General features: G+C 36.2%; 1 protein-coding gene across 1 annotated transcript; it reads right to left on the bottom strand.

The window, feature by feature from the left end:
* Nucleotides 1-245: 245 nt before the first annotated feature.
* Nucleotides 246-647, bottom strand: LOC308415852 (peptidyl-prolyl cis-trans isomerase A-like; the record flags this gene model as incomplete). Its single annotated transcript, XM_080910882.1, has 1 exon — nucleotides 246-647. The coding sequence occupies one exon, from the start codon at nucleotides 645-647 to the stop codon at nucleotides 246-248; it is 402 nt and encodes a 133-aa protein (XP_080767008.1).
* Nucleotides 648-11,499: the final 10,852 nt, after the last annotated feature.

Raw genomic sequence — 11,499 nt, 5'->3', positions numbered from 1 at the left:
TTGGGAAGAACACTAACTGTTAGTGACATGGTACTTGAAGTACTCCTTGTATACTTTTCTTTAAAACAATATCGTTGTTTTAAAACTTGTTATTGTATAATTAATGCATTTTATCTGTGGGTATTCCTTCTATATTATTTTACTTATTTAATTTTTCTTATAACCATAAACTCAAATCTGCAATCAGCTAGCTTTGGAGGGGAATGAGGAAAATATGGGATCCACAGAAATTCAGTGAGAGTAGTTTAGCGGGTACTATGAGCAGGTGGTGTGGGGCCACTCTCCTTAGCTACAGGAGGAATGATCTGGTGTGTAAGATGTCCACAAATCAAAAGAATTGAGAGTTGCCCACAGTAGGCAATGGTGTTCATCTTGCTGGTCTTGTTAGTCCTGGACCCAAAATGCTCCATGGTAGCCACAATGTCCATGCCCTTTTCACCAAAGACCACATGCTTGCCATCCAACCACTCAGTCTTGGCAGCGCAGATAAAGACCTGGGAGCCGTTAGTGTTTTGTCCAGTATTTTTCATGAACAAGATGTCAGGTCCTGTGTGTTTCACGATGAGGTTCTCATCCTCAAATTTCTCCCCGTAGATGGATCTGCCACCAGTGCCATCGTGGTGAGTGAAGTCACCGCTCTGGCACATGAATCCTGAATTAATTCTGTGAAAGGAAATATCCTTTTATCTGAACCCTTTCTCTCCAGTGCTCAGAGCACAAAATTTCTCTGCTGTCTTTGGGATTTGCCTGCAAACAGCTCAAAGGTTATGTGCCCCAAGAGCTCGCTATTGCCATGGTGTTTGAAGTACATGGTGGGGTTGACCACAGCTACAGCAAGCAGTGACAGGGGACAGTGGAATCTGAAATGTCTCCTTCTATGTCTTAGCATGGAACAGATCATAATCTCTCTTACTTAATAACTGAAACTTTTGGTTTTAGACAAAACAGAGAAAACATACTTCATGTTATGCTTGAAGACCCTAAAGATGAGACAAACATGAGACAATGAAACTAAAAGGGCTACAAAGGGCTTGCCTGTAAGCCATGAGATTGAGGGATGAACTATTCACTTTCATCTCTTGGTGTAGTTGTGTCAGAGAGGCTTATGAACCAGAGACATCAAGCATATAGTAACCAAATACAAACAAACGCTAAGACAAAATAAGCCCTCTCTCTCTGCACAAATGACTGGGAAAGAAGACTTTTCCTCAGAGCAAAACCCTGTCAGCAGCACAGTTCCTACTCCATTTGAACACTCCCCTAAACATGTGTTTTCCTTGATCTGATTGTGCATGGAAGACAGCAACAGAACTGTGTAAAGAGACACCTGTCTTCTACTACAGTTTTGAAAACAATGACAGTAACTGGCAAGTTGGTGGGTATCCACAAAACCTGTGTGCCAGTAAATTCTTGACTACCAATTCAGACAAAGGATAATGAGGTTAGCATCTGTTAGCAAAGCTAACAGATTACCATTATAAGGTAATGTCCCTTCTCCTGAGCAGTTGAGAACTGAAGAGGTGAGGAATGAAAACAGAGATGTCTATAATCAGAGAAGTAATGAGTAACAAAATGTAAATAACAATCAGAGGCGAAATATGCAAATAGTTTGGAATATAATTGAAAATTATCCATAATATCAAGAACTATGAACATTTCAATTAGAACAATAGATGAGGATGAATAGATACTAACACCAGGATGACATAGATGTCATAATTATTTGACAGCCATTTTAATACAACCATCATAAAATGCAATTATGAATAATTACTATTTTTAAACAAAAAAATCTCAGCAAAAAAAGAAAGACACAAAGAAAAACCGTTAGAATTGAAAGAATAATTTTTAAAGTTTTTTTAAAGCTTACAATAGGAGAGTGGGGATTATGGAAAAATAGTGAGCAAGGTTAAAGCTAGTGTAACATAAATTATAGTCTAAATAATACTAAATATACAAACATATAGTATAATAAAAAGATCTAAAAGTGATATTATTACACACTCAGATGGGAAGAAAAGAAAGTGTGAGATTCAAGATATTAAGAAAATGCTAAAAAAAATGAATTCCACCTGAATTTGGTGGAAGGCCTAAGACAAAAACAAAAACAAAAACAAAAACAAAAACAAAAAAAACAAACAAAAATCCAAACAAACAAAAACTTTCCAAAGTGGAAGGTTCCAGGACTAAATGTGGGTGACCTTAGCTGAAATGCCCAACAGTGGAAAGGTGGAACCTGAAGAGACAACCTCCAGTAGACAGGACCTCCAATGGAGGGATGGATACACCAACCCACCTATAAAAATTTCAACCCCAAATTGTTCCTGTCTAAAAGAAATGCAGGAACAAAAATGGAGCAAAGACTGAAGGAATAGCAATCCAGTGGCCAGCCCAACTTGGGATTCATCCCGTGGGTGGTCACTAATTCCTGATTCTGCTGTTGTACTTGCAGACAGGAAGCCAGCATGGCTGTCCTTGGAGAAGCTCTACCTGCAGCTGACTGGACTGAGACTGGAGAGCCCTATGGAAGAGTTAGGGAAAGGGTTGAAGGAGCTGAAGGGGGTGGCAACCACATAGAAAGATGAACAGTGTCAACTATCCTGGAACCTGGGAGTTCCCAGAGGTCTCCAACCACAAACCAAAAAGCACACACAGGCTTGTCTGAGGCTGCTGGCACATACGTAGCAGAGGACTGCCTTGTCTGGCCTCAGTGGAAGATGATGTGTCTTATCCTGTACAGATGTGATGCTCTCAGAGATTCTATCAGAGGTGAAGAGAATGGAGAATGGGGTGGAGAACTCTGTGAGGGGGGACCAGAAGAGAGAGAAACATTTGGGTCGTAAATTAATTAATTAAAAATATCTTTTAAAAAGTAACAGGATATTTCTCATCACAAATTAGAGTGACCACAGAAAAATAGTGTGGAATTTTCCATGTACTACAAGAATTGCCTACCCATGTTATGATTTGGCCCTTAGGTATCACCTAAATGAAAGGCTGGATCACCAGATCGAGGATCTCTTAGAAAGTGAAGAAACTTCTAGGTAGTTAGGCTTATCAAAAGGTCATTAGGATGTGACATTGTCAGAAATACCAACATACCCAATCAGTTGATTTGGTCAGGTTCAAGGTAACAGCAATGGAAAACAAACAAACAAAGAAAAGGGCAGGGGAGAGGAAGGGAAAGAGAGGAAAAATTAGGCACCATGAACAAAGGCCCCAGAAAAAACAAAAGCTTTTTCAGAGAAGAAAGTTCATTGCCCATGGAAACATCTTAAAAATGAAAGTGTTTTAAAACAGTAAAAAGAAATTGATCAGTGAAGAAATTGTATCAAATTAGTATTAAAGGCAGAACAACAGAGTGGAAAATATACTACAATGTTGATGCTCTTTTGGGCTATTTTTATTGTGTTTTTACACCTCCCTTCTAACCTTTATTCCACTTTAATTTTTCCAACCCCACAACACTAAGTAGGAGAGAAAGAACTTAAGAAGAGAAAGGAAACATAGATCTCTTTCAGCCAACATAATTCACTACTTCCTGCTGATTAAAGGCATTATGTTTCTTTGACCAAAGTCCAATCTTGTCAGGATAACTCCAAATAATTTTATTTTATTTTTTAATTGAACAACTTTATTTTAAAAAACAAAGATAAAGGTACAGATTTTAAGCATTTTTGCATAAAAGTATACGAATACATTTTTGTTAGTACTTGATTTTTTAAAGGTTTGATAGTGTGCATAAAGATCTTACTAGTTACAATGAGCATAAAGTACATGTAAAACAAGATGTAACCTGGAATTAGTCACAGTTTTCTTGGTGTGTAAAAATTAAGCATAATGTTTTTTTCATTTTCTTTTTGGCCTTTTTTAAAATTGAACAAATTTATTTTAAAAAAACAAAGATAAATGTACAATTTTTAATCATTTTTCATAAAAGTATACGAATACATTTTGTCAGTACTTGTATTTTTAAAGGTTTGATAGTGTGCATTAAGATCTTACTAGTTACAATGAGCATAAAGTACATGAAAAACAAGATGCAACCTGGAATTAGTAAAAGTTTTCTTGGTGTGTAAAGATTAAGCATAATGGTTTTTCATTTTCTTTTTTTTTTTTTTTTTTTTTGTTTTTTGGCTTTTGTTTTTTCTTGAACTTCATATAGTCTGTGAGTTGTTTCTGGGGTGTACTGAGCTTTCTGGGGTTAGTATCCAATTATCAGTGACTGCATATTATGTCTGTTCATTTGTGACTGGGTTATCTCACTCAGGATGATATTCTCTAGATGCAGCCATTTTCTTAAGAATTTGGTTGAGTCATTTTTTCTGGTGGCTGAGTAGTATTCCATTGTGTAAATGTACCACAATTTTTGTATCCATTCATCTACTGAAGGACATCTGGGTTCCTTCCAGCTTCTGGCTATTATAAATAGAGCCTCTATGAACATTGTGGTGCATATATCTTTGTTGAGTATTAAAGTGTCTCTGGGGTATATGCACAGAAGTGGAATAGCTGGGTCTTCAGGTAGTACTATATCCAATTTTCTGAGGTATCGCCAGACAGATTTCCAGAGTGGTTGTATTAGCTTGCAACCCCACCAACAGTGGAGAAGTTTTCCTCTTTCTTTGCAACCTCGCCAGCATCTGCTGTCATCTGAGTTTTGGATCTTGGCCAATCTGACTGGTGTGAGGTGGAATCTCGGGGTTGTTTTGATTTGCATTTTCCTGATGGCTAAGGATGTTGAGCACTTCTTCAGATGTTTCTCAGCCATTCAATATTCCTCAATTGAGAAATTTTTTTTTAGCTCTGTACCCCATTTTTAAAAAGGGTTGTTTGATTCTCTGTAATTTTCTTATCTATTTCTTCATGACCATTTGACAAACTGCAACAATAGCAACCAGGAGTCGCTGCCTTCTTCTTCCTTTTCTTCTTCTTCACCTTCTTCCTCTTTCTCCTCTTCTTTCTCCTATTCTTCCTTCTCCTCTTTGTCCTCTTTCTTTGGCTCCTCTTCTTTTGGGTCTCTGGTATTTACTTCCTTGCCAGAATCCCCAGAATTAACCTATCATCAGCCAGCAAAGATCATGTCCTTCCTAAATCATGGGAAAATCATAATTAACAGCCGTGGATAAACTAAAGCATATCAGTGGGATAAAGGTTAGAAGGGAGGCATAAAAACCCAATGACCCAGTGGCCCATTAAAATATTCACATAACATAACTGGGTTTTTAAAGAAACCAAAACTCTCACTGCACAGTACCTTTTAGATACTGTGCTTAGCTTAAATTTCCTCAACCTATGGAGAAGAAATAGTTAAAATATCCAGTTATAATGGAGGAGAAAATAGATAAAATATTTACCTTTAACCTGAATTAGTAAAAGTATTAGGACTAATCCACTGATACACACACACACACACACACACACACACACACACACACACACATATATATATATATCTCCCTTGATGCAAACAGTTTAGAGAGACAGAAGCAAGAGGATCTTGAGATTGAGACTGGCCCTATTTACAAAGCAAATTCAAGGTTAGATAAGATATATAAGGAGAGTGTTTCACAAAAGAAGATGAACCAGAACATGATGTAAAAAGATAGTGTACTCAAGTCTTAGCAAAAAGACCAATACATTCCTCAACAAGTTTAAGTTACAAAGGTTCATAACAAGTGTGTGTTGTGTCCTGCCACAGTCTTAGAGAACAAGCCCTTGCCTTTCTCTCAGTGAGTATGGTCCTGACTGTAGAACTGTCATGTACGCTCTATATTACACCAAGGAGCATTCTGTCTTCATCTAATTTGTTTAATTCGGACAAATGCCTTTTTTCCACATTATGGGAAATGAGTGGGCATAAATTAGTAGGCCGTGAACTTATCTGTAAAGAAAATAAAACCTAACACAAAGGGGCAAATGCTATTTGGTCATAATGCTGATTCCTTTCATATGTTTCAAGATTCAGTTTGTCAGTATTAGGAAGATTTTTCCATCAACATTCAATCATAAATGTTAGATCATAATTTTCGTTCAGTGCAGACACCTAGCTTCGGTATTAAGCTAATGGTGGCCCTATGAATGAAGTTTTCAAGTGTAATCTGTTTTTATTTTTAGTTTTCTTTCTTTTCCTTTCTGCCTAGCTAACATGTTACAATTTTGTTGATATTTTAAAGAACAACTCAGTTTTAATAATATATTTTCATGGATCTGTATTAATTTTCCAGTTTCTTTCTGCTCTAATCTTTATTTTAAATGCTATAACTTTAAATGCTAGAAGAATACTAAGTGTTCAATACATATGTGAATTTTGAGTTTGCTTTTCTGTTGATTTCTTTTTAGTGTAGCAATAACTTTTGCCTTTCATACAAACCATGCTTTTTAAAAATTATTTTTAAATGTTTTTATAATTTTACCTCACTCCAATCAAAATGTCCCAGATCAATAACACAAATGACAAACCATATTTTAATATGTTCTGTTTGCTTTCATTTGTCTCAAGACACTTTCTAACTTATCTTCTGACTTCTTCAATCTATCCTTTTTTTAAAGAAAAGAATATGCTATTTAATTTAGCATTTATGGGCTTTCCACAGGATTCTTTGCTATTGATTTCTAGTTTTATGTTCCAGTAGTCAAATATGATGCTTGGCAAGATTTAGCTCTTCTTAACATTCTTAAGATTTGCTTGGTGACCTAACATTCTGGGACAATGCTCTACGTGCACTAGAGAAGAATGCATTAATCCTCCTCTTGGAATTTGGAGTGTTCTGTGTACATCAATTTTGTCTAATTGGTCTGTAGCTATTCAAGTGTCTACTGTCCTTACTGATTTTCTGTCTATTTGCTCTATCTGTTGTGGAAAATGAGCTACTGAGATATCCTACTATTATGATATTACTATCTATTTTCTCCTTTTGTCAGCTGTTTTCTTCCAGTTGCAATTTTATTATTTCAGTTGAAGTGAATTAATTGGTAGCAACTACCTGACAGGTTGGTACAAGTTTAAATCCTGGGAACTCTGAAAACATTGCCTTGTTTTAATAAGTATAAAATATATGATATTTATATTCTTGCGCTTAAAATGATTGATTTAAATGAATTTTTCATTTATTTTTTCTACTTTTCTTTATTAAAATACATTTTTTCTTAAAATATATTCTCATCATTGCCCCTCAACTCCTCTGAGTTTCTCCCTATTTTCCCCCAACTCTTCCCAGATCCTTTCTCATGATCCACCACCCAGAGCTACAAAGTACACACACACACACACACACACACACACACACACACACACATACACACACAGAGAGAGGGGGGGCAGACAGACAGACAGACAGACAAACAGACAGAGAAATGGAGTCATTTTGTGTAGGCCTGAGCATGAGGCCATCCCTGAAGTGTGGTTGATGTGCTTAGCATCATTGCATTAGTGAAAACTTCTGTGTGTTTGTTTTTCTCTTTCTCTGAAGCTATCAACTGGAAGTAGCTTCTTGGTTAAGGGTGGAGCTTTATGCTTTCATCCCTTTCTCTGTCCTAGGATCTTGTGTGACTCGAACTTCTGCATGCCCTGTGCATGCTGTCAATCATTTGGAGTTCATATGTGTATCACTCTTGTAGTGTCTGGTAGACACCATTTCTTTGGAGTCATCTACCACCTCAACCTCTAATAATTTCTTTACCTCCTCTTTTGTACATATCTCTGAGCCCTGGGGGCTGTTGACATCCCATTCAGGCGTTTCAAAGTCTCTCACTCTGCACATTGTACTGTTGTGGGTCTCTGTGTTAATTCCCATACACTTCAAGAAAAAGCTTCTCTGATGAGGTTTAATATCTGTCTTCCTCTATACACAATTAAAATGTTTAAAGTGGGTGTCTTATAAAAAGCATAAAGAGCATATAGGTGGATCTTGAAAATATATTGATCCATTTAGGCACTATATGGCTTTTGATTGAACAGTTTAATCCATTTACATTTAAAGTAAAATCCATACAAAAGCATATATTATCATAATCTGCTTGTCTCCTCTTGGTATTATAGCTAGTTATGTTGAACATGTTTTCTTCTCTGATGGCTTTCATTTTTGTTAATTTTATTGAGATACAAATTGATTTATTATTATATTTTGTACATCGTTTATTGGTATTTTGTGGTTACCATGGGGATTACATAAAACAGCATATAGTCATGCCATCCTATTTTAACAAATGACAATTTTTCAATCACAGACATGATATCCAATCTTTTGCATCTTTCCTTCTCTTCCTTTGACTATCAATGCTATAAATTATGTCTTTTAACTTACATATCTATTAGGATAGTTCATAGTCATAGTTATTTTCTTTGCTTTTGTGTTTTAAATTATATACCTGAATTAAGTTATCTGATCACAAAATTAGAGTATTATAGCATTCTGCATTTGTCTCTATATTTAACTTTACTACAAAGCTTGATGTTTCATGTGATTTTATGTTTCTATCTAGTATCTTTTTATCTCAACTTACTGGGCATCTTAAATTTGCTTGGCCAGTCTAGTTAGTTATGTACTATCTGGGCTCTTTTTTTTCCTAATCTGAGTAAAATTTTATTTTTTCTCTATTTTTGAAGGAAAGTTTCTTTGAATATGTATGCTTGGTTAACACATTTTTCTATCCATACTGTGAATATCTTATTCCACTCTCCGTTGTCTCATAATGTTTCTCCTTAGAAAACTACTGATGATTGTATGGATGATTCCATGCTTATAGGAAGTTGTTTTTCTCTTGCTGCTTTTAAGAATCTTTGGTTTTGCTCCTTAAAAGGCTGATTACTAAATGCCATGGACCTATCTTGAGTGTGGACGATAGGAGTCCTTTCAAATGGATTCATTTTGATAATCATTTTGTTCTTCAGATGGATGATGTTTTGGTTTTCTCTCCAAACAAGTTCTCTGCCTATCTATTTCTTCTGCTCTGCAACTCTCATATGTGTTGATCATTTTGAGAGTATTCCAAAAAAAATCTTGTATAAATGGTTACTCTTTCATTTTTTTCTAGCCTGTTAATACTTCATGACCTGTCCTTAAATTTATTTTTCTGCTTGATTACATAACCTGTTTCATTCCAAGGAAGTTTTATACTCAATTGCTATGTTTTTTAGTTCTAAAATATGTTTCTTTTCTATCTCAAAGAAAGTTTATTTCTAATTTTGAAAATTGTATAGATGTATTCAATGCATAGTTTTTTAAAGCTTCATACATATATCCATTGTATTTTGATCAGTTTCACTCCCCAGAACTCTCTCTCGTCTCTCTCCTTTGCCTGTGCAATGCCTTCTTCCTATAAACTACTTCCACTCCTACTTTATGTCTTTATGCGCTGACCCTCTGGGCAGTTTGAGTGGGGTTGCCTGCAGAACATGTTTTGGAGACCATTTTGTGATGTTTTTACAAATAGTTACGGCACTGAGGAAAATGACTGCCTCCCCTCTCCTCCATCGACCTCATGAGCCCCTCCCCCATCTATGTCAGACTGTTGACAGGCTCAGGCTTGTGCCAGACTCTTGCATGTAATCACAGCTTCTGTGAGGTCGCGATTGCAGTGGTATATCATAACCAAAAGTCAGTGTTTCCCAATACTTTCCCCATTCTCTGTCTCTCTTTCTATCAATCTTCCTCTGAGAAGGTGATATAAAATGTGACCTTTCTGAATAAACACTCAACATTCATATATTCTTAATATTTTGACAAGTTGTGAGTCTCTGGATTAACTAATGGCTACTCACTGCAAAAAAAAAAAAAAGTTTCTCTGACTAAGGCTAGAATTATATTTATTTGTGGATATAAGCATAAATACTTTTAAGGTCTTTTAAAACCTGTCCATTTAGCCAACTAACTGTAGTAGATTCACTTTCCATAGTCTGTGACTTCTCCAGCCATGGGCTTTAGACTAGGATTATCGTACCAGACATTAAGCATCTCAAATGGAACAGGCCTGAACTCAAAGCAGAAAGATGCTGGTTGTTTCCATAGCAGCTATGCCCTTATTGCATTGGTGTTCATATTTTGCCTGTCAGATCAGTATTGTCACATGCAGCATCCACTGCTAGGTGAAACTGTTTATAACTTTTCTCCTCAGCAGCCTGTATAGCACCATTCACCCTAGTGATTGTACAATGAACAATAGTCAGTCAAAAAAAGGTGTTTCTAGTTCAATTCCAGCTTGATTTTTTTGTTCTCTGCAGTGGAAGTATATAGCATCTTCTTCAATACAATCTTACCATCTAACTTCTTTCTCTTTGCTGATGGCCTCATTCTGTACATGTATTTTTTTCTAATAGCATTTGATTGTATAAAATTTTATATAGTGGGCTGAGTTACCTGACATCATTCTGTGGATCATTTGGTTAGTTCTCTGATCTGAGCTGAATTAGTTAAAGATCATAGCCCGAGATGGCTTTATTAACCTTTCTGGAGACTCACTAAAATATCTGGGGTGGTTATATGAGTACTACCCATGGACCTTCATTCTCTAGGTCTGGACTCTAAACATACTAACAAATGAGTTCCCAGTAGCTTAATAATGAAGCCCCAGTGCATAGTGCTTTTCAAATTTCTTTTATGTTTATTTATCTATTTTTTGTATACAAGTGTTTTGTCGAAATGGGAAGATGTGCATTCTGTGCGTGCTTGGTAAAATCATAGATGCTTGTAAACCATCCTCTGGGTGCTAGGAATTGACCCTTGGTCCCTTGTGAGAGCAACAAGTGCTCTCAACCACAGAGCAGTCTCTCCAGCCTCCACTTTGAAGGTGTCTAATTAAAGTCCTGTTTAGCAAAGCAAGTTACAAGGCCAAGTCGAAATTCAAAGGGTAGAAAAATAGGTTCCACTTTTTGATGGGTGGAGCCCAAAATATTTTATGAGCGTTTTGCAATCTATTGAAAACTACTAACTAATAACCTGTTTATTATGAACAGTATTTCATTCTGTGAAATGTTGATACAACCAAATTATTGGATAATTCCCCTGAACTTTGTTTTATTTGATTGATATTGATCACCCTCACATAAATTATACAGCAGTGGCATTTCTGACTTAAAATACAAAACTAATCACGTTGCTTTTCAACTTATTTTTGCCTGGGGAAGATTTAGACTCATAAGCCATTTACATGTGTTTGAGTTTGTCACTTGATTTTATAACACTGGTATTGCTGGCCATCTTCTTGCCACTAAGATGAAAACTCAAAATCGCAATAACTAAAAGAAGATAATAAGAAACTCTGTCTATCTCAAAGAAGCACAATAGTTGCACTCCACTGCAGTGGTGGTGAAAAGCAGCCAAACAAGGAACTATTAAAGGAAATGGAGTAGCATCAGCTCTGGCCAGACAACGTAGAAAGCATTGAAGATTCTTGCTGTACAATGATGCTCCAGGTTATACAGGAAGCAAGAACTTACGGGAGGTATATTGATGTGAGGAACTATTCTGGGGGTGGGGGGGATAGAAAACTATGAACAAT

Source organism: Micromys minutus (genome assembly GCF_963924665.1).
Source record: "Micromys minutus genome assembly, chromosome: X".
Lineage (NCBI taxonomy): Eukaryota > Metazoa > Chordata > Mammalia > Rodentia > Muridae > Micromys > Micromys minutus.
This window is presented reverse-complemented; position numbering and strand designations above follow the sequence as displayed.